At 47.1% G+C, this 27,420-nt stretch overlaps 2 protein-coding genes across 3 annotated transcripts; both read right to left on the bottom strand.

Moving 5' to 3' along the window:
- Nucleotides 1-1,213: 1,213 nt before the first annotated feature.
- Nucleotides 1,214-14,900, bottom strand: OVGP1 (oviductal glycoprotein 1). The gene is given in 12 exon segments (XM_045081909.1): nt 1,214-1,474; nt 1,477-1,521; nt 1,524-2,051; nt 3,043-3,178; nt 6,830-6,946; nt 8,520-8,705; nt 8,801-8,909; nt 10,614-10,738; nt 11,238-11,403; nt 11,625-11,681; nt 12,605-12,809; nt 13,209-14,900. Coding segments are annotated over 11 exon segments (1,653 nt in total). The 5' UTR covers nt 12,685-12,809; nt 13,209-14,900; the 3' UTR covers nt 1,214-1,370.
- Nucleotides 14,901-18,730: 3,830 nt separating this feature from the next.
- On the bottom strand, nt 18,731-27,375 carry WDR77 (WD repeat domain 77). Of its 2 annotated transcripts, XM_045081910.1 has the most exons (11): nt 27,075-27,375; nt 26,637-26,822; nt 25,489-25,630; nt 25,152-25,201; nt 22,768-22,838; nt 22,581-22,635; nt 22,029-22,100; nt 21,366-21,474; nt 20,525-20,593; nt 19,793-19,868; nt 18,731-19,737 (listed from the first exon to the last, which is right to left on the bottom strand). In XM_045081910.1, the coding sequence occupies exons 1-11, from the start codon at nt 27,187-27,189 to the stop codon at nt 19,615-19,617; spliced, it is 1,068 nt and encodes a 355-aa protein (XP_044937845.1). In that variant the 5' UTR covers nt 27,190-27,375; the 3' UTR covers nt 18,731-19,614. The 2 variants fall into 2 exon arrangements, with proteins under 2 accessions (XP_044937845.1, XP_004769829.1); XM_004769772.2 differs by having other exon boundaries at nt 18,731-19,868; nt 27,075-27,371.
- Between the last annotated feature and the right edge of the window lie 45 nt (nt 27,376-27,420).

Below are 27,420 nucleotides of genomic sequence, written 5' to 3'. Positions count from 1 at the left end.
TCTGACTGTGAGAAACATGGCTCTTCTTACCCACAGTATGTTTCCTTCTGTGTTTAATTCTGGAATACACATAAGGCAGTTTCAGAACTGCTAACTTATATACCTATAAACAGCAAATCTTCTAGAGTACTGTATTTGTTCATAGTTCCTCTTGTCTTTAGCTTTTCAGTAGAGGCAAAATGCTATTTTCCAAAGTTACTAAGATTAGTTCTTTCCTTCCTTAATTCCTTCAATGTGATTATGTTGTTCTTGTGTTTTTAACACAGTTAAATACATTTGTTACTCTTTGTATTTCAATTTGGGGTTGATTTTATTTACTTTTGTGGATCATGTGAAGCATTTTCGTGGTTCTAAATTCAGAATTACACAAATATGAGTACTCAGGTAAGCATCAATCCACCCTTCCCTGGTAACCTGTCCCTAGTCTCCCATTCTTTCCACTCTATCTCCACTCAACTCCTACAGGTACCAAACTCATTGTTTCCCGTTTATCCTTTCTGTATTACTTGGGCACAAATGAGCAGACACATGTATTTTCTGTCCCCTTTTTTCTTACATGAAAGGTAGGATACTGTAGATGTTCTTTTGTGCTTTTGTTCTCTTGACAATGTTATAGCTGCTGTTTAAGTGATGTGCTTAGATGACAACACCAGAAGTATGATTGTAAATATAGAAGAAAAGAGAGCCAGAGAAGAGACTCGGTACTCCTCAGCATGAAGCAATCCGGGATGAGAGGAGAAATCAGCAAAGAACATTGTGAAGAAATGACCAGTCAGGTAAAAACAAAAGCTGGAAGTACAGTGAAGAAAGTGTCAAGGAGGACAAAGTGACCAAGTGTGTCAATGCTGCTGCTGTCTCAAGGAAAGTAGGAACAGAGCTTTGGTCACTGCAATCAGCAGCATGTGTATCACCAGGGACATTGGCAAGAGTAGTTCTAATATATTCATGGGAGCAGATGTTATACTGGAGTCAAAAAGAGGATTATGGGAAACTGTGCTGGGAGAGATCCTGTCTCTGACCACCCATGAGGGGAGTAGTTGTGCAAGGCAGAGAGGGAAACACATAATCCACATTGAAAAAAACTGGTACTGACTAGACACAAATTTCCTCTTTCCAAAAAAAAAAAGCTGTAGGGGAAAGTGAACTTGAAAGGCAGAAGCTGACAATTGTATTGTACAGGTCATTTCAAGAAAAGAACTCCAGAAAACTCAGATGGATTCTTGTGTTTCCAGTTTATTCAACAGAAAAGAGATGATCTCACTGATATTGGGGTTTGCTCATACCCATGAAGGGTTTATGAATGTCTGGGTAAAAGCAGCTCCCTACAAGAAAAGACAAGGGCTTTTCCCAGCTTCTGCCTTCAACAGAGCCTAGGCTCCTTGACCCACAGCAGAATTTTCTGGGTTTTCTTTTCTTAGAGAGAGAGCACTTGTTGGAAGGGTCATAAGATTGACAGAGGAATTGTTTCTGTAATGGGAATACAGGGATTGTCAAAAGCAAGAGGAATGTGTCCTGGGGCTAGATGACAGGACCAGAGGATGACCTCTTGCTTTCAGCTTCCATGTGAGGAACAACATAATCCAACAGGGGATCAGTGTCCACCTCAGAAATCAAACTCTCTTCTCTAAGGGTCTTGGTCTGCCTATCAGGAATGACTGTCATCTTTCCAGAGGGGATAGTCATCATCTCAGAGTCTATAGCCCTCTTTCCACGGGGCATGGTTCTTCCAGAGGTCCAAAAATAATTAGGAATCATAGTCGTCTCTCCGTTGGTCATGGTTTCTCTAAAGGTCTCAATATTCCCTTCCAGAGTTACAGTGAAACTTCCAAAGGGCTCAGTTTCCCTTGTAGGGGTCACAGTCCCACCTCTGTTTCTTGTAGTCATATTTTGAAACTTTCCATGGTTATTAGCGGCCAGAGACTTTCCTCCTGGGAATGAAATCCTCATATCAGCGGTCCAAGCTTTGGTTATAGCTGGCCTTTCAGGGCCAGTTCTTGGAGAAGTCATAGCAGTTGAGAACCAAAATTCTGGTGAAGGAGTTGAGCTGGACTCTAGAGAAAATCATCAGAACAGGATGAGACTCCTACTGCTTCCTTCCCATCCTATTAATTACTGGCAGGACTACAACAGAAGTGCATGCTCCCAAAATCCAGAGTTGAAGGATTTTATAATATACCCACTTGAGGGCATAGATAAAATCCCACCATATGGAATACCTGCTCCTTGACTTCATCACGTTAATGTGACCCCAGACACACATGGGGACTCAGCACATTTACTAGATTTCTGGTGAATGACCCTAGGGAGCCTGCCAGTCTTTTATGCTTAAGACCTCACCTCACTTTGACCTCTCTGATTGTGAATTCAACAAGACCTTGCTGCCCCAAGTCCTAATAACAGAAACCTCTTGTGTCCCCCATTGTAGGAGACACCAGGAACAATGTCAAGGGGCAAGGAGGCCACTCTAGGCAGCATTTTGTAAAGAACTGGGTTGGAGTCCTATCTTTGGCCCTGACTAGCAGGGCCACTAGTTAGCCTGACTAGTTAGCTTTCTGAGCCCCAGTTTCTTGGTGTATAAAATGATGGGTAAACCAACTCAAAGAATGTTTCAGCTCTAGCATGCCAGGTTCCATCTCCTAAACACTGGGGCAGTCTCTACTATCAATGAGATGGCAAAAGAAATCTGACTTTCTTTTCTGGCCCTTGTCCCATGAAAACAGGAGGAGGCAAGAGAGAAATAAACTAGCATATGTTGAACACTAACTATGAGCCCGTAGTTTTCATTCTTCATTTCTTTTCATTCTTGTAATAATGTCGTGAGTATAAGGATCATTCCTGTTTTACAGATAGGGAAACCAAAGCTCAGAGGGGTCACTTGGAGCACACCTCTAAACCAAGAAAATGGACTGGCCTGACATCAGAACTTATTCTCTTCCTTTGAAGTCATGCTGCCTCACCAAAGCCTTCAGATCTAACAGAAGGGACCCAGCCAGAGCCTAGTTACACAACTTCTAACCCCAGTTCCAGGCAATAGCTACTCACCATTCTGCACCAGGAGACTATTCAACTTGCTGACAAGGGGGAAAGGGCCAGTGCCACAGAAAGCACCCTTGGTGTCATCCAGGTCCAACGTCCACACCATGGCTCCCCCAAAATTCTCTCTCTTTATGAACATTGCCTGAAAAAGTAGTAGTCAATCAACCTGCTATGCTGGGCAACCACCTGACTGGGTACAATGGCTAAACACTGAAGACAGACCCTCAGGAAACACCACAGGAGCAAGAGAGTCAGTGTTTGAATCCAGCCTCTAACCACTTCCTAGCTGAGGGATCTTGAAAAGGTCACACAAACCTTAGTGCCTTTGGGCACCAGGGTGGCTCAGTCGGTTAAGCGACTGCCTACAGCTCAGGTCATAATCCCAGGGTCCTGGGATCAAGCCCCACATCAGGCTCCCTGCTCAGAGGGGAGTCTGTTTCTCCCTCTCCCTCCATCCCTCCCCTCTATTTATGCACTCTCTCTCTCTCTCATACTTTCTCTCTCTCTCTCTCTCAAATAAATAAATATTTAAAAACAGCAACAACAACAACAAAAAACCTTATGTGTTTCAGTTGACTCACTTGTGAAAAAGGATAGTAAAATTTCCAACATGTTTAGGGGCCAAAGAATTCCTACAAGTACACACTATAGCAAGGATGGAGCTCAAAGACATTATACTGAGTGAAAGAAGTCATCACGAAAGAACAACTACTGTATGACTCCACTCACAGAGGGTCCTAGGAGTTGTCACTTGCATATAAACAGAAAGCAGAGTAGGGATTACCAGCGGCTGAAAAGATGAGAAAGTTCTGGAGATGTTAGGTGGTGATAGTTAAACAATAATATGAATGCGCTTAGTGGTACTGAACTGGATGCCTAAAAACGGGTTAAATGGCAAATTTTATGTCATGCATATTTTGCCACAATTTTAAAAATAGATTTTAAAAAAAAGAGTTCCTACCTGTAAAATATTTGGAGCAATACCTTGCACCAAGTAAATGTTCATAAATATTTAAAACTGTTTCTCCAAGATCCCATGGCTAATCAACATTATCATCATTCTAAATAGATGTTGCTATATTATTTTAGAATCACTTCCATGTAGCTTATCTCACAATGATGCTATAAAGAAGAGAGAAACTACCTTCACAGATAAGAAAATAAAGGCTTTTGTCCATGATTTCTAAAACCTCAGCTATAACTAGAAGGCAGGGTTTAGACTCCAATCCGGGTCCTATTACTTCTTTGCTTGTGTTCTCTATCAGGGTTGATGGAAAAGACAGACTCTATCACCTCTGCATAGCTGCATGACTTGGCCAAATCACTTTGGCCTCCTTTCTGGGATTTGCTTTCCCCAAATGTAGAATAAGAAGGAGGAGGGACCCAATTAGAGCTCAGCTGAAACTAAGACAACTCCGGGTTTTTATCCTGCTTACAAATGAACAAATTAGCCTGCCAGCTTTATGTGTACATGTGCACGCACAGGATCTCTGGTTCAGAGAACAGACCAGTGATGCTCGCTGCAACAGAACAGTTGGAAGAGCACCTAGACCTTGGTCCTCGTGCACCAGTTGCCCAGAGAATAACATGGCAAAGGCCAGATAGTCACGTCCACATGCAGGAAGGTGTCAGCACAGGCTCCTGAACTCATGAGCTCATCGAGGACAGCCAGCAAATCAGACTGTCATCCGGAGAGAGGGAGAGCCTCACTGGAACGTAGACAAGCCCTCTCTGAGGAGGGGACCTCTACATCTGGGACTGTAGCAAAGGCTCTGAGGGAGAGGGAGAGGCAGCTTCCTATTTTCATTAGAGCTCGTCTGCTTCCTTTGCTCAGAGGGCCCAGACTGCGCAGGAACACTGAGAAATCCAGGGATAATTCTCTCCCAATGATGATCTCTCAGGTTTCTTTCAGCTCTGGGATTCTGGGATGAAATCCCTTAATCAGCCTCACACAGGGTTCTGCCCCCCTCTAGTTTTACAAGGCATGGTAACAGCCCCTCAAAGCAAGGACACCATCCTGGCTGGCCTGGGTCCTCCCCCAGCATACGTAGGTCAATTACTTCTCCCGTGTCCTGCGGATCATATTCTTAATTCCATCCAACTTAATTCCATCCATTCTTAATTCCATTCCAAATTCCACTGAGTCATTGAATTTTTCTGTGTGTGTCTTCTGGTCCCAAACCAGAGTAAGATCCTAGAGGCTGAAAGCCATTCTCTCTACCTCTCTCCCTGCAGCAGGCTTCACCCAGTGATAGGCACAGGGGAGCTTATGGTGGATCTTCATGAATGCTGCCCTTCTCTGATGCTTCCTACCCCAAACTTCTCCCAAAGAACAGCTGACACCTGTTACTTCTACATCACCCATAATAGAGGAGACTAGAACTTCTTTTTTTTTTTTTTTAATTTCTTTTCAGCGTAACAGTATTCATTGTTTTTGCACCACACCCAATGCTCCATGCAATCCATGCCCTCTCCAATACCCACCACCTGGTTCCCCCAACCTCCCACACCCCGCCCCTTCAAGACCCTCAGGTTGTTTTTCAGAGTCCATAGTCTCTCATGGTTCACCTCCCCTTCCAATTTCCCTCAACTCCCTTCTCCTCTCCATCTCCCCATATCCTCTATGCTATTTGTTATGCTCCACAAATAAGTGAAACCATATGATAATTGACTCTCTCTGCTTGACTTATTTCACTCAGCATAATCTCTTCCAGAGACTGGAACATCTAATAAACCCTGATATCCAGGCAGTTGCCAAGTCCTGATCATTTCTTATTCAAAAATTACCTCCTCTTCCAACCACCTGGTCCACGCCCTCACTATCTTCCCTGCACACCTCTGCATTCCCCAGTGCTTTCAGAATGCCAGAATCCCATGGGGACATACTAAGAACAGTTTCCAAATTCTTTTTAAGACCTGCTAAATACTCAGGGATGGAACCAAGAATTTCTATATTTGTCAAGTCTCAGATGATTCCAAAGCCCGGGCAGGTTTGGAAATCACCAAAGGCATGTCCTTTCTGTTGTAATTCACTATGGAAACCCACCGGGCTCACTTCCCTTCAACATCCCTTGCATGGGGCGAGGGGGTGATCAGAGTTAGGTTCTAAAGGCTTCAAACTTACAGATCATATATATGCCTGGTCAGAAACCTGATTTTGTCTTAAAATACCTGCAAGAAGTGGGCCAAACACCTTCACCAGGATTCAAGTCCCTCTATAAACCAGCCTGCACTTCACCACCTTCTCTTACACTTAACAAAAATTCTCTGCCCCCCCCAAATTCTTTGAACCTACTTTGAATGAGCTTTCAGTGCCCACTGAACCTCTCCCCATGTCCTTATTTCCCCCTGCTGCTCACCTCTGTCAGGAGGCCCTCCCAGACTCTCCTACCCCACATATCAGTGCTACTCATGGAACGCTTAGCATGGTCTACCTTGTATTGCTGTTTGTCTGTTATGAAATTATCTGGTCCAAACAGAAAAGAAGAAACTGTTGCCAAATAAACCGAAAGAAGTCATTTCTCCCCTCAAAACCAAAATTCTTTCTCTTCAAAAGGAGAGGGTTGAATAGACGGGATTAGGAAACCCCAGGTTGGTCAGGTACCTGAGACTCACCTGATCCAGCCACCCTCACCTTTTTATCCTCCAACCAGTACATGCACACACGCATGCGTGTACATATGTGCACATGAGCGCGCGCACGCGCACACACACACACACATTGTACAGATAAGAGTCTCATGGGAGCCAGAAGAAAACTATATGCCGGAACAAGAAAGGACCAAGGTCTTACCTTGTGACTGAAGCTGATGGCATCATCATAGCCAACCCACTCCTTCCCCTTGTAGGCGTAGGGGACATGCTGAAAATCAATCCAGTGCTTTGTCGCTCTCTGGAGAAAGGAGCAAACCTGCCCGGAGGATCACCAGGTTAGTTCTGGGAAGAGCCATGGGGAGAAATGCCAGCAGGCACGCTGCTCTTTTCCCAGTGGTGAAGAAACCAAGGGCCCCTCCCCAGGGAGTATGAAGAGGCAGACCAAAGAGGTAGCAGGAAGCCACTCACAGAGGACCTTCTCTTTCCTGAACAAATTCCTACTAGAACATGTTCCCTTTCTCTAATGTCCATGATGGAAAGGGAGACAGAACCAAGGAATGGCTAACATCCTTAGAAACCAAATCAGGTCTTGGCTAAATAACGTCAATGCTAATACAAACAGTAACCTATCCCACTTGACCAAACCCGGATCTCTTCCAAAGAGTTACCATAAACAATTTCTCTTCATTTATCATAAACAATTTCTCTTCATTAGAAATCAGCCTGAAGGGCCCAGTCTCGGTAGTTATCACACTAGCTTGTGAAACTCCAATAAATTTAAAGTTCTCATAGGTAGGGAGAACTAGGTAATTACAACCACTCGACCATCCGAGTGACTACTAGGTGCCTGGGCTTGTACTGGAAATCCTACGCCACAAATAAGTCGAAGTGTTCCAGTCCGTTATAGAAGCTCATGTCCCAGGCTTTTTTTCTTTCCTTTCTTCCTCTCTGGTTTTTTAAAGGTTCCGTCAACATCTTTTTGGCTGTAATGTTGTTCAAGAATATTATTTCCACTATGCTATCACTTGTAGGAAAACCTTCACTGGCTTAGCAGGAAAACCTCTCCAGCCAGCCAGCAGAGAGCAAAGACTGGGGAGACCCTGTGCCTTCACTCCTACCTAAGGCACCCACATACACCATGTGCCCCAGCACCTGCTGTCCTCTACCTGGGAAGCCCTTTCCTCTTGTTATTCTTGTGCATCAGGATTCTTCCTGTGCTCCAAAGCTCTGCTCCATGAGACCTTTCCAGATCCCTAAGCCACACCCCCTGTTTCTCTTATTATCCTCCCTCATATACATATCCCCTTGGGTCCATGTCTCTTCCTTCCACTCAGTAGAAAGCTTTGTTGAGACAGAGAATAAGGGAATGGAACTGGGGGAAGAAGAAAGAATCTGTAGGAAGGAAAGTCTTGAATTGCTTCTAAAGAATCCAGTAGTAGGAGGGAAGGGAATCAGGGAGTGAAAATGAAACAAGATTGGCCAGGAGAGCTTAGTGATTGAAGCTGGGGAGGGGTAGGTGGGAGTTGGGGAGGGGGGGGTTACACTATTCTTTTACTTTTGCAAATGTTTGAAATTATATATATTTCAGATATTATTTTTATTTAGGCCAGATAGTCATAAGTCAGGATTGACTTGTGTAATCAGTTAAGATTCCAAGGGCCACCCCCTGCACTTGGACTTGACTGAGCCCCCTTATTCCCTACAAAGGACTCAGATACCTTTCCCTGAAGAAAAAGGAAGTATCTCTGATAGTGGATTTCTCCTGCACTGGTAAACCACTTGTTTGTCCTGTCTCCAGTCCTCACCCTTGCCTCTGCCCTGCTGACCTTGCTCTTGTCCTGTTAGAGGATGGAGAAGCCCTAACAGATAGACGTCCCTATTTCTGTCACCTCATAATAAGCCAGGAAGCCAGATTGCTTGGTGTACTTTCCTGGAGATGCAGGTCCCACGGCTTCAGCCTGCAGTCCATTCTTAGAGGCTTTAAGGAGGCGAAAGGTACGCCCATAGGTGGGGAAGCCCATGAGGAGCTTCTCTGGGGGCGCCCCCAGCTTTCGCCAGTAATTCATGGCATACGCCTGCAGGTAGATAGAACACAAACCCCTCCGTGTTACTGAGGGCCGATGCCCTGGGCTCAGGGAAGGCATCTGGGCCCCTTGAGGTCTTTCCTTACCGAAGAGCTGGGGTCTCCAGACAGAGAGTACAGGGGGCTGTTGTGCCCTGTGAGCTTTTCCCAGCCTCCATGAAAGTCATAAGACAAGACACTGATGAAATCCAGGAGTCTGTGGAGGCCAAGAGGAGGAGATAAGCAGATTGGGCTAACGAGATTTTCAAGTCAGATCAACCATGGGACTAGCCAGCTAACTGTGCCCTGGCCACCCAAGCTGCCCTCCCATCTCAGCCCAGGCTGCCCACCCTTCTGTGTCATCTACTTGAGATGAGCTGCTGCAGCAAACTGCTGGTCAGGGACAGCCATGCCTCAGAACCCGGGTCATCCCGAGGGCTTCCAGGGAAGTAGGCAGGAGTCGGACATGAAAACACATTTGTGGGGCGCCTGGGTGGTTCAGTTGGTTAAGCATCTGCCTTCGGCTCAGGTCATGATCCCAGAGTCCTGGGATCGAGTCCTGTGTTGGGCTCCCCGCTCAGGGGGTAGACTGTTTCCACTCCCTCTGCCCCTCCTCCCATGCTCATGCTCACACTCGCTCACTCTCTCAAATAAATAAATAAAATCTTTTTAAAATTTTTCAGAAGGAAACACACTCATGCCTGACGCAAGTACTAACAGGTTGTGTAAATGTCATGAGGAAGGCAGTACTGCCCACAGCAGCTAAAGAGCATCTGTCCTCCCACCATTCGAGGCGCCAAGGAAACCAAGTCTTCCAGAACACTTTCAGAATGAACAAGTGTCAGTAAGCACTTACCAGGTCACAGGCGTAAAGGTGTACAAGGATTCCATCATTTAATTTCAACCTGGTCAATGGCCTCAGTGTCACAGTGGTCTCCATTTTAGAGCTGAAGATGGTGTGACTCTGACAGGCTCACTAACTTGCTGCGGTCACCCAGCTGCCTGAGGGTCAGCCTCCCTCAATCCTGCCGGCTACCCACACCACTGCTGACAAACTCTGTGCCGCACGGGGTCTCTCCCCCTGGCCCCCACACTGAAACCCAGCTCTCTGGTGTCATCACACACAGAAACACCCCATCCTCTCTTTCCTTCTGCACGGGCCTCAGCTCCTCCTCTGTAAAATACTCCATTCTTGAGGTTTGAGAAATTAGCCCAGAGCTGGCATGTCCAGAAAGAGTGAGTTCTGGGTGACGCCTGGTGGTTCATGGGTTAAGTGACTGCCTTCTGCTTGGGTCCTGATCCCTGGGTCCAGGGATTAAGCCCAGGGTCAGGCTCCCTGCTCAGCGGGGAGTTTGCTTCTCCTTCTCTGCCTGCCACTCCCCCTGCTGCTCTCTAGCTCTCCTGACAAATAAGTAAAATCTTTTAAAAAGAAAAAAGTCAGTTATGAGCTATTCTTTGCTCTGCTTTGTAACTTGCACAAAGACGGGTGCTAGGAAAGCTGGGCCTGGTTGGGCTTTCCTATTTTTGTTATTTGTGGCGATGGGTGATTTTTCATTTGCCTCTGAGGCCAGCCATGGGCGGCAGAGCGTATGTCTACAGCTGTCCCCTGGGACGGCAGAGGCCGGGCCCACGGGATGCTTCGCCTGGGAGACCCAGCAAAAGGCTTTGCGGAACGCACTACCCAAGAGGACGTGATGGTTGGGACTGATTCTACACTCCACCTCTGATCTCCTAAAGCAAGCCCGGGCTATGTGGAGCTGAGCTAACCTTTGTCCCCACCCTTGTCCCTCAGCTGGATGCCCCCTCCCCCACCAGCACCTGTGCGGGAACTCAGGGGCAGTGCGGGGGCGGTGCGGCGGTTGTGAGCGTGAGCTGCCTCCTTGCCTCCCACGTCCTGCCCCGCCAGGCAGCGCGCACTCACCCTCCTAGAGGGCGCACGTCATAAGCCGTCCGGATGGTCTGTGGGTCCCCAGAGACGGCGGCAGAGAGCAGCAGCCTGGGACGCGCCGTGAGTATCGCCTCCTGCCGGAAGGCAGACAGGAGCTCCTACCAAGAAAGACGCGGACGCGGCGTCCGCACCGTCAGGAAAAGAAAGTATCAGCCGGTTAAACTATTTACAGAGCCCCTCGAGCCAGGCTCTGAGGACACAGAGGGGAGCCAGACACGGGCCCTTCCCCAGGCTCGCGAGGGAGGTGGCCTCGAGCCACCACGATAGCTGACTTAATAGAGGGAGGGGTAGAGGCGTGGCCGGCAGGGTCAGGAGCACCGGCTGCAGACTGTGGGCCTGAGGGAGACCCGGCCGCTGCCGAAAGGAGGCGTCACTTGGGCTGGCCTGCTGCAGTAGGACCTGGCTGTGACCAAGAGGAAGAGCCACAAGACTCCTGCTCCTTCGCCTGACACTTATAAGATGACGGTAGTAAAAGAATGTTCTACCACCATTCTCCTGCCCTTGCCCCTGGCCTTGTGCTCCTCCTGCGCCATGAGCCCAGATATGATAAAAATAGAATCGTTGCTGGATCCTGGAGCCCGCCGGACTTGGCCTTACTTCAATTAAGAGGAAGAAAGTCCACCGGTCACTCTTGGGGCTGCCTCTCAGTCCAGGGTACAGGAAGAAGAGGTCCAGACCGTCAAACTTATGTCTCCTCAGGAGGGATATAACCGAACCAATAAACCTTCCCCGGTTGGATAATGTGGACAGCATAGTGGTGAACCTGCAGGAGACCCGTGGTGAGGCGGGGAAGGAGGGCTTTCTGCAGAACCGCAACCTCCACAAAGCCCTTTGGTTCTTGCCCCGCGGAGGGCACACAGCTGTGGCTGGAGGAAAGGAAGGCGGGTCCACCCTTCTCAGGAGCCCCTCCCAGCACGGGGCGGGGCGGGGCTAAATACCTGCGTTGGAGGAATTCAAACAGCAGGGAGGCGGCTGCAGTCTCACCTGGTAGTGCCGAAATTCCACCCACCAATGGATAGCAGTGTTCTCAGCTCCCCGTTCCTGTGATGGGGGATAAATGGAGGTAACCTGGGACCCCACTGCAGTGGGTCCCTGGGGAAACAGTGCAAAGTAGAGGGGGAGGGTGGAGAAGTGAAAGAGGAAGGCAGGTGGAGGGAGAGGAGAGCAGAGCAAAGCACAGGGAAGAAAAGGAGGGAAAAGAGGGGAGAACAATCAAACCATGGGTCATCACAACCCAGGTTCCCCCCAGGCTTGTCCAAATTCCACAAAACCCCCCCTCATCCCCAGGATGCTCCCACATAAAGAAGAAGAAAGAAGTAATCTGAAATGTTTCTTTTCCATTTTCTTAGGTGACAAGTACTTATTGAGCAATTACTATGCGCGGTTGAGGGCTTTAGGTGCTTGACTGAGATACGACAGAGAGTGAGACAGACAAGCTCCCTGCTCTCAGGGAGCCTGTGATCAAGTGACAAAAATTTTTACCTTGGCTGTCTATAATCATTCACACAGAGACAGACCTCCTCTTGGACAGGGAGAGAACCCAGGAGTTGTGGGGAGGAATAGTTAAGCAAGCACTTAATGAGCACCCGCTGTGTCCAAGGCACTCCCCCAGCCACTGGTATACAAACATATTGGAGACCCTGCTCCTTACCTGGGGGGGGGTGGGGCTTATTGGCTAGGGGGTGCAGGTGACAAATGGTAATAAAGACCCTAGCATTTGTGATGGGCAGGCTCTCCTTGAAGCACTCCAGCAGCATGAGTACATGAACCCCGCCCCACTGGCTTGAAGGGTGAGTTGGGGGTTACCAGGCAGAGGCAACAAAGGCCTCACAAGGGCAAGGAGGAAAGAATGAGCTTGGGGTGTTATTCAACAGGGAGTTCTCAGGCGGGGATGCTCCCAAGGCCCACTTGAGAGGAGGCTAGGACCTCCTGAAAAAATGATCCCCACATGCCAATGAACACACCTCTGCTTGAGTTTGTTGAACTCTGCATACGTAGTTTTCTCATCCTGGGGATCCTTAGCAACAATCTGATTGTTGTTCATTGAGGCAAAGGCAAATATCAGGTGCGTACAGAGAAAGGGGTCCAGGTCCTGGGGCAAGACGGAGGCAGGGCTGGCGCGACCCTGTGCCCAGCTGGTGAAATAACACACCAGTTTGTAGGCAGCGCCTGGCAAGGGAGGACATGTGTTAGCTGGCAGAGACCAAGGGAGGGTATGGAGCTTGGCTCCCGCTGACCGCTGTGACCACAGCCCGGGAGGCCTGGCCACCAGAATACCCCGACCCCCATGCAAACGCAGCCCAAAGCAACCCTGAGGTCTGCCCCCACCCCCACCCCTACTGCTGAGGCCCCAGGAGGAAAAGAGTGCTTTATGCAGTCCTGATCAGAATGGATCCTCATCCTGGCACACAGAGCAACACAAATGGCCAGGACTGAAAATCCTCCACTGAACTGCAGCAGATCAATGATCTGGGACACAGGAACCAGGACAGGGAGGATCTGCAGGGGACACTCCACACAGAGAACTTCTCAGCCGGAGAAGCTCTGGAGATGACACAATGTCCTTACCATCGTGCTGTTTCAGCACAAGAACCAGGCCTGCAGGAAACAAAGGATGGAATCACACTCAAATTCCCATGCTCTCCCCAAGTGACATGCCCCAGCCCCACTCCGGTCCTCCAGGGCACCCACGGACTGGGGCCCATAGCCAGACACTGACACACACATGGAGACACGCTGCGTTCACTGGCTTCCTCTTCTCTAAGTTGAGCCATTGTTGCCAGATCTATCGAAGCTCCTATTCACCCCAACAAACACCACATCGATTCACACATGCTGATTAGCATGGGGACAACGATGACTTAGAAGTCCCAGCAAAAGCTCTAGGCCAGTGATTCTCCCCCTGGCTGTAAGTATAAAATGTAGTAATGTTCTGGCTCCTCCTCTAGAGATTCTGGTATCACTGGTCCAACGTGGAACGGGGCGTAAAGATACTTAATGGGTAGCTGGATTGGAGAACCACTGCTCCGATCACTCCTGCCTGGGCCCTTCCAGCCCTTCACTGTGTCCCATCCCACCTCCATCTAACCCAACCCCGAGCCCCTGGCTGCTCCTCAGGCACTCGAGAGGTGACAAACGTAGGAAGCCTGGTATCTCCTGGACTAATATTGTGGGGGCTGGGACCTGCCACACTCACCAATCCACAGCAACAGTCTGCCCATCTCAGAGGTCTGAGAGCTGTGAGCTTAGGGCTCGAGCCCCTTTATAAGAGCTCTGGGACAGTGCTGGCATAGCCCAGCTGCACACACACACAAAGCCAGGGGCAGTGATTAATGGGCTGCTGCCCGAGACACAGTGACCCCGCACCTCCCATCCTCCCTCTCCAGTCGAGCTGTAGCTCTCAGAGCTTGCAAAGTGATAGCTCGGTCTGACACTGGCATGCAGTGGGTGTCTGCCAAGGGCCATGGCGAGGTCAGGGCAGTGCTCAGCCCTGTTCCTGGGATTTGCCCCCCAGGGATTGAGTATGAAGAGGAGTAAACACTGTATGGAGGCAGTAATCCCAGTGTTATCAGGTTATTGGTTAGGGTAGCAATGTAATGAAAAGTTGAAAAGTCCCAGCTTTGGACCTAGGCAGGCCAAGGTTTGAATCTCAGTGTTATCAGTTAGAAGTTTATAATCGTGGGTATTATTTCGATCTTTGGGCTTCAGCTTCCACGCTTGTAAGATGGAAGTAATACCCCATATTCACCTCATAAGGTTTTATAGGAATTAAAAAGATAATGTATGAAAAACTGTTAGCTCAGGACTTTGCATGTAATAAGGGCTCAGTGAATGGTCGATGTCACTAAGGATGCGGAAAGAGTTGCGCCCACACCCCCACAGAGTGAGGTTCTCAAACTCACACACTGACACCCACCAGGCAGGTGACACAAATGCCTGGGTGAAGTGGACACAATATAATAGCCCTCTCCACTTTATTATAACAAAAAGAGTTCAAGCCCAATGATACACATGAAATAACATGAAACCCCTTGGTCAGGAGACAACAGAGATTGGTATCAACAGGGACAGCACTCCAAGTAGCCACTAATGGTGGCCATGTAGTGAAATAGATCCCATGTTGGAAGATCCCTCAATTCCTTTCCTCCTTCCTTCCTTCTGTTGTCAGAGAGAGAGAGAGAGAGAGTGAGCACACAAGCAGGGAGAATGGCAGGCAGAGGGAGAAGGAGGCTCCCCGCTGACTGAGGAGCCCAATGTGGGACTTGATCCCAGGACTCTGGGATCATGACCTGAGCCCAAGGCAGACGTTTTACTGAGTTACCCAGGCATCCTAACCTCTCAATTCCTTAAGAAAAGACAAAAATATGAATCTTTGTGTGAGTGAACAATGTTTGATCCAGTATATAAGCCAGTGCTGAGAACTTAAGGAACATAAGGAATATAATTCTGGATACCTAAGAATCAATGTTTAAAAATACAACAACAATATGAGAGATAAACAATATAGATCTGTAGCCAGATGCTTTTATGATATATCGGTCTTCTCTTCCTGCTACAGAGATCCTCTGTCAGGGTCTAAAGCTCAATCGTGGAAGACCAGATTAGATACCCATCTTCTCAGAAACCGATAGTTCACCTGGTCCACATGTCACTGAGGTACTAACCAGATGTCAATATAATAAATGACACGGGGGCCTGCTTCCCTTCATCTCTCTGCCTGCCTATCTGTCTACTTGTAATCTCTGTCAAATAAATAAATAAAATCTTTTTTAAAAATGACACATGGAAACACAAGTACTAGTGATTGAATTTGAATCCCATCCAGTATGAAGAAATCAGAATCTTAAATCTTGAATCAGAAGATTGCTTGGGTATCGTGGAACAAAAACCTTAAATGATATAGAATGTTTAGGCAAAGGGTATTTCTGTAAAACTCCAGGCAAGCCTGATGGAATAACCCACCTTAAAGAGACTGTGTCTCCATTTTTTCATCCATCCTTGTCTTCCTTTAAATATTCAGCAAATATTCATTGAACATGCACCAGGCCCTGCTAGGCACTTTGGGTACAATGGTGAGCCTGACACCGTTTCTGCTCTCACGGAGCTTCTAGTCTAGTGAACAGACTGATCACCCCCCCAAAAGTTAGTGTTAGGTCTCCATCTTAAAGAAGTATTTGTCTCTCCCATCTCTCTTGGATAGGGGGAAAGGGGAAAACACGAGTTTTGTTGCTTAACACACTTGAGATCCAGTTCTTACCCTGCACCATCACTGGGGCCACTTACATGCTCAATGCCATACTCCATTCCTTGGCCTGAGTGACCTGAATCAGGAGATAATTAAGCTTCCTGAGAGCAACACTGGATCAGGCCAGGCAACAACTTGAACCACTGGTTACGTTACCACTGGTGTGGTTTCTAATGCTGATGACCATGTTCTTCCTTCCCAATTCCTAGCCTGAGTCACCTAGTTCTTGTTAAGAGGTCTGTGTATTCATTTCTCTTCCTATTCTGTAAACTATAGACACTACAGTTGTTCCTCAGGCCTGGATGCTGACTCAGTCTTGCCTCCTGGGGCCCTTGCTGGTTATCTTTCAAGTCCCCCCTTGAAGTGAATGCCTGCCTGTCTCTACTTCTAAGCCTCTCCTCAGGCCCCTTCTGTCCCCCAGATTCCATATCACTTAGATTTCCCACGAGATTTGTGCCCTTCCATCCTGACTCCTGCCAGAAGCACTAGTTCTGAAAGCTGTCTCCTGGACAGAGCTAAATTTGCCTGCCAGTCTGGATCATCTTCATCTGTACTTGGGTCAGTCCTCCAGGATCCTATTCTGCTGCAGTGGGTAAGGCTGGATCTCAGACCTAACCATCCCATGCCTTATGATGACTGAGGATGAAAAGAACACTGCAGTGAAACAATGGACACCCAGGAGTGACCTCTGCTTCGTTCAGCAATGACCATGCCAAGGATGGCAACTGTAACCCTCATGTGTATAGCAGCAGATGATGAATAGTAAATACTGAATGAGGGCTATGTTCGAAGTCACTGCACCATGTCACTCTGTCTGTTCTCAAAAAATACCACCATTGTTATATATTTTACACACCCACCTGGATACTTGAGAATACTCCTCCCTAGTGCTTAGCCTGTTCTCACGAGGGAGAAGACATTTATTAATGTCTTCTAGTTGGCTTATGGAAAAAACACCTACAGCAGTGCATCACCTCCTGTATTTTACAACACTCAACTAGATGAAAGCAAGATGGTGGAGCCGAAACACCTTGCTTTTAAGAGAGCATTTGGCCAAATCTTTGGTGATACACATGTGGATAAACTGAACAAATATGACTTGAATAAAATCAGTTAGTTGAATCTAAGGGCCCAAAGAGTGTTGACTAGATTGGTGCAAACCCATTTTACATCTTTAAAATAGTACAGGGTTGCCTGGCTAGCTCAGTTGGTAGAGTGTGCAACTCTTGACCTCAGGATTGTGAATCTGAGCCCCCCTTGTGGTAGGTTTACTTAAAAAAAAAAAAAAAAAAAAAAGTGAGCTAGAGCAGTGTTTTCCAATATGTGATATGAGATTTTTGGTTCTGTGTAGGGATTTTTAACATATTAACACGTATTTAAAAAGTGTGTATTTCCCCCACATCCCTGATTTCATAGACGCTGTTTAAAAACTGAGGCAATTCAGAGTATTGTAATAAATTAATAACGATAGTACTATTGGGATGATTTTGCTGCTCTAATGTGATGGAAGAATCAGCAAGTAATGTTCATATGGCTATTAAAGAACTGGCCTCCTGCTGTCCTGTGGAGCAGGAGACACCGTGGGAATCAGAGCAGTGTCTGGTGCCACCTGAAAACACACCGAGCTTCCCTCAGCATTTCGCTCCAGGTGCCACCTGAAAGGTGAGCCTGTAACTGCAATGACTGAAGGTCAGCAGTGGACAATCATGGGTCAGGATGATGGGTTTCAGAGTAAGAACAATGAAGATGGGGAAATGGACTGACTCCAGCATTAGACCTCTGAACCAGTGAAATTAAATGCAATATAAATCCCTGTAGGTTTAAGCCAAGTAAAATGAGCCCATTCCCAACCGTCACCGGTCGAGTCCATGCTCACACTACTGAAACTCTCCCCTTGTCCAGGACTTACTGAACCACATGGGCTATCACATTTCTCATTGGGGAGTCACTTTCTATTTTAAACCACCTTTTTTGCTCACTGTACACAGATATTCAACCCAAATTGGGACAGTCATTCCTACCTGGGCTGGTGATTTTGATCAGATTTGCAAATGTCTTGGTGGCAATCATTAATAGATGTGATTACTCTCATCCACACAGACATGAATCCAAACCAACTTTTTTTTTTTTTTTTACAGTAAGATAATGTGGTTTTTCAAAAACTAGGGTTTCCTTCTTTGCGGTCATTTTAACCACCTTGAAACAGACAATTCCTTGGGTTCTCATCTCCACTGCTTTCCTTTCCACCATTCCTGAGTTCAGGAGGAAAAGAGCTAGGCAAACTTAGTTCCTACCACCTCACCCCTCCTTTCTCTAAGCCATCACAACTTTTTGTGAAGTTTATCTCTGGGAAGAACTTAAGTGTTTCCACACACCCACCCACCCTATTACCTTCCAAGAAGTTATGGTCAGGAGCAGTGAAGGCTTTCTTCCCATCTTACCCCAAACCCAGTAATCACATAACTACAAATCCCAGTATTTTTACTCAGGGTTATTGTGATGACAGACCTCACATTTGGCAAGGGTGAAGCATGGAAGGTTTACTTACAAATATTTTGTCCATATTCCCCTTCAAACTAGCCCAGTTTCAGGTGATTTTTAGCTGAGCTAAACTCGCAAAGCACCAAAGCACATAATGGATTGTTATTTAGTTTCATAATCAGTAATTGGCCATGATTTCTGGGGTTAACTAGTCCACCAACCCAAGCAACTCATTATTTAAGTCCCAAGTTGCTACTCTAAGGGGCTAGGGAAGGACACATACAAATACTGGGCTCTGACTAATACCTGGATGACTCCCATAAGTGAGGTATGTCTAACTACACATAATACACGCACCAAAAGATAGGCCAACAAAGCCTCAGCTTTTTATTTCACCAACTAGTATTTCTGATTCTCTGATGCTGTATTTTAAAATCTTCAGAGTCCCTAGAGACAGCATTCAGACTTCCTATATCCAGAGAAAAGGGTCTAGAAGCCAGGAGAGGTCAGGCCCCAAGCTGTTTTCCAGTGAGAAACAGGGTAGAGGGTAGACCTTTCTCTGCACAAGTCTATGTCAGTTTTTAATTTAACTGAAATGCCTTTATGCTCTCCACCATCCCCCAACCTTTTTCCACGGGATCTATGACAGGAAAACACTCATCTTTCACATATATAATTCCATGGGGTGGTGGGGGCGGGAACGTTATACAGGCACCAGCCAAAATTTTATTCAGCCAGAAAATGGACTTTTGACTCAGTTTAATGGCAAAGAGATGTGCAAAACCACATGAGTCTCCTGGCTTTTCCTTAAGGTGAGCTGGATGGGATTTTTGTGAATGGAAGCATTGCCATTAAGAAAGGCAGATTAAGTTCTATAAAAAATAAAGTTGCTCCTATCTCCATGAGTAGTATATAAGCTGCTTCCAAGAATCCAGGGATGTTCACATCCCACACCTCATCCAGTCATGGCCAATTCTTCATGCACAGCTACATAGGAAGCATAAAACCCTTTTGGATCTTTTTTTTTTTTTTTGGTGGGGGGAGGGCTTGGGAAAGTTGTAAGATGGGTTTTTTTTTTAATTCCCTCCCACCACCAAAAACTATGTATCTACACACACACTCAGACACACATACATATCCAATTTTAAGAAAGTTTTTCTTCCCTATGACTGCAAGATCCCAGCATCCAGCTTCCCTCAGGGTGAGAGACAAAGCCTATTAATTGCCCAGATCTGCTGTACCAATATACTATGTAAGGCTCCTGTGTGGTATTACAGAAAGAAAGGGCAGGGGCAGATGGAGTGGATACTCAGGGGGATTTGCTTTTTGTCTTAAATCCACTCTACTCGGCAACACTCTTAGGTCCAAGGGCTGGGAGAGGCTCTGTAGGCAGGATGTGGTGGAGGACCTGATGGTCCCAGCCCACTGTGGTAAGGAGGGAGTGATTGAGCGGGGACCAAGTAGCATCTCTCACAAAGTCTCTGTGGGCTCGGCTTCTAAACCTAGAAGAGAAAAAAGGAAAGTCTGGGCATGATGAGAGACAAGAGGAAAAAGCAGAGTTGGAGAAGAGAGAATCCAACACAACCAGGGCACCTTTCTGGATGTGTGACACAAACTTCACCATATGTGTGGCCTTGTCCTTAGGACAGCAATGTAGTTATCCACAGAGAACTTCATCAATCATTCAATCCGGTGCCCTCATTCCATAAAGAAATGGTGGCTAAAGCAAGGGGAGAAATACGGGCCAGGATTAGAGAGCAAATCATGGCTCTCTTGGTGAGAAGGAAGTATTAATTCCAGTACTGGGTTTGCTGCCTTTCACCCCACAGCACGTTGCATATACGTATGTGTTCTTTATGTGAAAAGGGTAGTCCCTTTCCGCACCTGATCTTAGCCAAAAGGCTGAGAAGCGATGGGTAGTTCCTTTCTGGAGATGGCTAGATCACCAGACTTGGAAATCCCACCTACCACCACACCCCTCCTTACCAGGGACAGAGCTGGCTGTGAGTCAGCCCCAGGAACAGGGAGATAGTGTCTCCCCACTCCCACCACCGGGTCCCCTTGAGGGAGACCATGCACTTTGATGAAGACAGAAAGGACCAGCCACCCATAGCTCTTCTCCCCAATTCTTGACCACAGGATCCCACTTCACACTTACACCTCAGAAAGGCCTGAGTCCAACACGGCGAGTGAGCAGTCTTCACTGACAGAGGCCAGGAAGGGGGTGCTAGGAGAGCAAGGGGAGGGTTATGACTGGCAAAGCTAGTGTCCCAAGATGAATCCTGCCTGGTCTAGCCCCCACCTCCCACCCAAAAGTGACCTGGAAGAGGTGGCCCGATCCCCACCCTGGGTTAAGGTCTGGCTACCTCTCGAGTCCACATTATAAGTTCCAGGGAAAGAGGAGGGAAATGGAATAAGCCAGGGTGGATAATCATCCTAGTGGCCAACTACCCCATCTGGTCCTCTCTGCAGCTTTAGCAAGAACCCAGAAACTTTCCCAACCACACAGTCTCAGAAGCACACAATATTAATCATTCTGGGTGTTGAGCAGGAAGAGTATCTTATTTTAGCCCTGTGCAGGCAGAAACCAAACTACCCGGGGTGCCGGGGTGGCTCAGTGGGTTGGGCCGCTGCCTTCGGCTCAGGTCATGATCTGAGTCCTGGGATTGAGTCCCGCATCGGGCTCTCTGCTCAGCAGAGAGCCTGCTTCCCTCTCTCTCTCTGCCTGCCTCTCCATCTACTTGTGATTTCTCTCTGTCAAATAAATAAATAAAATCTTTAAAAAAACAAAAAACAAAAACAAAACAAAACAAAACAAAAAAGAAACCAAACTACCCAAAAAAGGACTATGGTCTTCAGAGATCATCCTCTCCTGAACCTCAGCTAGAGCACCATCTGCTTTAAGGAATGACCTAATCAGCTGATGCTCTGCAAACATAAACATGACCCAGCACTGTCCCATTCATACCCATCAGGCCGCTGGGGACAAAGGACAGTACCTGTGTGGGGAGAATACCAGCCCAGTGACACACTGAGAGTGCACAGCTGAGCTGAGGGCACACCTTGCACTCTTGGAGTCTACAAGGGAGACAGTCCCACTCTCATCACCTAGAAAAAAGAGGAAGCCCATCACAGTGGATAAGAACATGGGCCCTGGAGTCAGCCATACCTGGATCTGAATGCTAGCTCCTCAACCTTACAGGAGCTAACCACTCTGAGCATCAGTTTCTTCTTTTGTCAAATAGGGTAATTAGTCACTGGTGATTGTGAAAATTAATGAACAAGGTAGTTATCATTTTAACCACTAACTATGTCATCACATGTACAGCCTGGCAGCTATGAGAGCATGGGAGTTATTCCTACTCTCCAACAGAATGCCCTATTTGGCAATCCACTTGTTTTGTGGTCCACTGACTTCTGGCTATGCCCAGAATACAGGAGCTGGAGGACACAATCAGGAATCAAATCTAAAAAGTCATCATGTTTTCCCAAGCCAAACTAAACCCACTCTTGGATCATCCCACCCTTCCCACTGGTATAATTCACATAATGCCCAAGCATGTTGCTGAGACTGAGCAGCTAGGGCCTCATGCATTACGGGGTCAGTGTGCTCTCATCCTCCCCCTTCCCAGAGTCAAATGCTATGGGACAGGCTGCCTTACCAAAGACAAAGACTTCACTCTGCTGAGGATGCCAAGCCAGAGAGGTAGGAAGGTAGCCAGAGGCAGTACAGCCTGCAATGAGAGAAGAGGGATCTGAAACGAGAGACTCAGAGCCCAGCTCTGTGAAGGAGCTTCTCCTACAAAGTCACTCCAAATCCCAGAAACACCATTATTCACCTTCCCAAACTCTGCTAAGGCAGTTGTGTCCCTGCCTTTGACGCTCACACCCTCATTTATCCTTTGGACCCCAGGCCTTTCTGGACATGAGTCACAGGCAGGTTTCAGGCCTAAAGCATGATGGCATCAATTCCGGCCCCTTTACCCACCCATCCCAGAAACGTAAAGTCAATTGGTCACCCACAAACCAACCCTTCCTCTTGGTACCCACTGCACAAAATGCAATCAACAGAGCCTCAGTGGGGAAAGAAGTGATTATGTCCCGTATGTCACACTGACTGAGCATCTGGTGACTTTGCCTCTGTCTCTGGGCAAGGAAGCCTCTTCCAGGTGGGTTCCTAGGACCACCCTCCCACCACTGGCTCTCAGACTCACCCATCTGTGATGCTGGCTTAGGACAGCGGGTATCCCAGAGTAAAATTCTGTTGTCCTAGAAGGAAGAACAGAAAAAGAGCTTCATAACCCCAAAAGCAGCTGCTGGCCAAGTCTCCACACTAGACTTGTGGCCAGAGGGTTCAAGTGTGGTCAGGAAGTAGGGAGGGAAGGAAAGGCTGTATCTCACCTCACTGCATGAAAGGAACATGGAATCCTTGTGGGGGGAGGCTGCGACACAGGTGACCTGCCCGGAGTGAGCTGTGAAGGAGAGAGGTAGGGAGGTATGACAGAGCAGAAGCTGGAGGCATTACTACTGCACAGCCCAGATACTACCCAGGGAGGTGTGAGAAAAGGGCCTTATCTCATGATGCAATTTAAATAAATTTTTGTGAGAGATTCTGGATTAGAAAGAACCTAAAAGAAGATGTTGATGGAGTTCTAAAACCTACAAAGGCTTGGGGAAGAAAATGAATTAGTAAAGAAAAGGAAAGAAAAATTAGAGGCTACGCAAGAAGAGTGAAGGAATTTACATCCCAGAATAGCAATTCCAATACAATAGTAACCACACCCCTCCAGATAACATACAGACACTTTCAAAGAAGGTCTGCACACTGAAACATTTGCTGAAATTGACTGAGAAGCTGCCAGGGTCTGCCAGTGCCCCTTTCCTGCCTCCAATTTCACATCCCCCTTCTCCCAGTTGAAGGGACACACACCTCTCACCCACCCCACATCGCACCCCGGTACAATGCCCAGGTGTCAAAAACCTAAGGTATTAAACCAAAGAGGCTTTTATCTAAGAGTCAAAGAGCAAAGAAAAGCATCTGGGTAAAATTCACTGCAGGGGCTGGCCTTGCTTCATCCTACCACAAACGCTAGGGTGATTCTGGGACTTATCTCTGTTTCTAACAATGAAAACTTTGAAAACCATGACAGATGGTTGTCATAAGGACACATCTGACAGGCTGAACTGAACTTAAAAATGAAGTGAGACTTTTTCTAATAGAAAGTTAGGTCTAACTCGGCCAGCTAGCCTAACAATGCAGGCAATGCAGGTTGGTTTTTAGCCAGTTAGGTTACTTGGTAGCATTTTGCAGAGATTGAAGGGGCTTAATCTGCTAATCCAGTGCACAATGATGATATGGCCAGAAAGTACCTCCCTTGCAACTACTTAAACTTAAATTAGATGCCAAATTAAAAAATAGGTGAGAGGGTAGTTTTCTGAAAAATTTTTAGGAGGCCTACATGGTAAAAAACTTTGAAGATCACTGTTATTTGTTATTACAGGCTGTGGAAACCACATACAATTTAGCCAGACTACCTGAGATAGCCTGAATATGGCTCTGCCCGACAGGAGATGTAATCAAACTACCTCTCACAGTTCTTTCCTAGCCCTAGCATCCACGGAAAGCCACACAATGAAAAGGAATTGATTGCTCACTTGAAAGCAAAGCTCAGAGATAAGCACCATGGTGGGGGGTGGGGGATACAAAAGATAGAATAAGTGGTTCCTCTGCCCTCAAGGGATGTGCAATTCAGTGGAGGAAGTAAGACAAGAACTACAAAGAATTAATGAAAAAGGATGAACAGAGGAAGTGCTGAAAGAGTTAGGGCAGAGCAGGAAAAAATCCCTCATAGGCCTAAGAAACAAAAGGCATGTGTATTAGATGCTAGGTTGGCAATTTAACATTGTTTGACCATTTATAAGTCTCGGACCCTGAAGGAGTTTGTGATTTTTGCTGTGGCACACATGTGAACCATACACTTTGTGGTTAGAATTGGCAGGGAATGGCGCTTAGACATTGAGGGAACCAGGTGTTCATCCAACATCTACATCTCTTGGCCACACACACATTAATGCTCCAGGTATTATCTTCATGAAGAGTGGATCCCCGAATAAAGTCAGCGGCTACCACTATTAATGAAATTGAGTAAAAGAAAAATTAAAAAGTAACATTAATAAAAAGTAATAGCTCTCACCAGAAAAATAGAAATTTTATGCAGGTGAATATTCAGAAGTTCAAGATTCACAAGTCTCAGGGTTTATTCTTGGAGAATGTCAAGGACCTCCTGTGATCCGGTTCAATTAGAGCAGTATGTTTGAAGGGGGAGTGACAGAAGGGCTTAAATGCCCTGAGAAGAAAATGGAATATTAACCCACAAGCCACAAGAACCACAAAAGATGATGGAGAGAGGAGGTAAGTGCCACCATCTGTGCGAAGTAAAACCTGAAAGCAAAAGAGAGCATCAGAAATGGAAAGGGAAATCACTGACCAAGTGGAAAATGACTCCGAAGAACTCGGGGACCCACTGATCATGAGGAAGCAGCAAGGGCAGAAAAGGACTGAGAGCCGGAGTCTCATGTAGCCAAGAAGATGGTGAAGCCATTACCAGAAATAAGGAAATTGAAAAGGCAATGGATAGATATTGGTGCCTGACTCTAGTTTTGGAAGAAAACTATCAGGCAGAAGCGCAAGTAACTGTTTTCCCTGATATCTGAAGTTCAAAGAGCCCAAGGGGAGAATAAAAACAAAACAGCTAAGACCAGGACTAAAAAGAATGTGCACTTACCCCGGTATGAATTCAGTACCATCTGCTGGGCAAGGTCCCAAACCTTGATGCTAAGAAGCAAAAGGAAAGAGATTCTTAATTTTGACCTGGAGTATCCACATAAAAACACGTGTTCAAGAACTTCCTTTAACTTACATGACCTATGTCATTGACTACTGGGCTTCTGCTAAGCCCTATTCACAATGGATTGTTGTATCTCTAGAAATGTTGTAGATATGTCATAATTAATAACCGTGTTCTTACAGCACACCCAAAACATTACTCAATGAGGCTAACAGGAGAATAAAGACACCCAAAAGAGGTCTAAGATGCAGAAGCAATGAGCATAAGCACCCACCAGAAGTCTTTGCTACCGCTGACAGCTTGTGTGCCAGAGCTCAGGACACTGACTGTAGACACAATGTCATCATGCTCATACTTGCAGAACTTGCTGACAATGAGTGTCTCGTTCTCATCCAGCTCCCACAATTCAACAGCACCTGTTGGGAGTGTGGAGAAGGTTGAGGAAAATGAGTGTGGATTCCAATAATACAGTAAGTCACTTCCAGGTTTCAAGTGAGTCCACTGTCACTAAACTAACAAAGTAAACTATTACTATAAAAGCAAAGTCCATTATTACTAGAGGATTTAGCTTATTTCCAAGCCATCTGGCTTTACGCTGGCATTACTGTTTCTTAATAACAGTCCAGACAATTAAGCAGGGAAAGCTTCTAGGAAGACAGGGAAAGATGGAATGGCTGGCAAAATCCATTATCTGGCTTCTTTGAGAAAACACTGGAAAATAAGTCCCAATAGACAAGGACAAAGTCTCAACAATCTATGTAGCATACAGTCTGGTGTGGTTAAATCTTTCCAATTGCTTGGACATTAGCATTTGTTGAACAATTTGAATAAATGCCCTGTAGCTTCTTTAGAAATGTTGTGAATAACTGAATGTCTTGCACAGTGACAGGTTAAGTACAGAGAGCCCTCCAAAAGTTGTCTTAAGTAGGTAGTGCTCAAGCTCAACTGTCAGAGAGGTTCAGTCTTTAAAGTCCCACTTATCCTTCCATGCAAAGCCTGCCGATATCCAAACACTGTTTTTTTTTTTTAAACTCCAAAGACTCCATTGCTGAACCTGACTTTCAGAACAAACAAAGCAGAAGGAAGACATTTAAAAAGAAGAAAATGGGAGGAAATGGAAAGAGACAGCACAGACTGATCTAAGCATCATCTTTAAGATCAAGATCATCCTTGGTCTGGGTTGAGGGGGGTGATACTGGGAAGGTTATAGGGAAGAAAAATGGTTCCAATTCACTTCCTAATTTTGTTAGAAATTCTCATGAGGCAAATTGGAATCTCGGAAACGTTATTTTGCCGCTACACAAGAGCTCTCCTTCGGGCCAACACCCGAAGCACTGAGTATGGAAAATTAAAGATTGAACCCGGTTTGATCTGTACCCCATCGTCCATTCCACCTGTGGGGTTGAGTAGAAAGTGACTCACCTGAATCGGAAGCCACTAGGATACCTCTGTCCCCAACCCAAGTGAGGTCAGCCACTCCGGCCTCCGTCTGGACTCCAGCGGAGCAGAAGCCTTCGTTGGGGGCGGCACAAGGGTCCTTGAATAGCCAGAGGGAGCCAGCCCAGCAGCGGCCACTCAAGCTGGAGGCCCCGAGCAGAAGCGCCCCATCTAAAGGAAGTACAAGCTGTCAGCGCGGGAGGAGTGAAAGAGCTCGTCTCCATGGTGACCGCACAGACCAGCACGCGGGCCGAGTCTGGATCTGTGCTCAGGAACCCGGGGCAAGGGTGGGGACTGAATGAAGAGACGCGAGGCAGGGGTCGGGAAGGCATGCGGGGCGGGGGCAGGCTGGAAAGGCCAGTCCCGGGAAAGGGCAACCCGAGCCAGGGTGAGGGAGCCCCCAGGCCCGGGATCTCCGCTCACCGGACCGATACCGCGCAGCCTCCAACTGCCGTTCCATACAAGCGGGCGCATTAGGGGGAAGGTTCCACTCGCGGACCGCCGGGGGTACTAAGGGGGGCGGGGTTTCCTTCCGCATCTCCACGGTTCCAGCTCCAACCTAGACCCAAACTGGACGACAGCCCAAGATACGGCACCCGCAGCCCCACGTGGTGCCCCTCTGGGCCTCCGCCCCTCTCCACAGGCTGCAGCCACTCTACATCTCGCGAGAATTGCTTCTACGGTTCCATTCCGCGGTCGGCAGCGGCCCTCTGGCAAAAAGTTCTCCGCCTTCCGCGCGTCTTATCGCGAGAAAAACAATACGAGGCAA

The sequence above is a fragment of the Mustela putorius genome, unplaced genomic scaffold (assembly GCF_011764305.1).
Source record: "Mustela putorius furo isolate JIRA1106 unplaced genomic scaffold, ASM1176430v1.1 tig00000585_pilon_pilon_pilon, whole genome shotgun sequence".
Taxonomy (NCBI): Eukaryota; Metazoa; Chordata; class Mammalia; order Carnivora; family Mustelidae; genus Mustela; species Mustela putorius.
The sequence above is the reverse complement of the archived record's forward strand: the minus strand, read 5'-3'. Positions and strand labels throughout refer to the sequence as shown.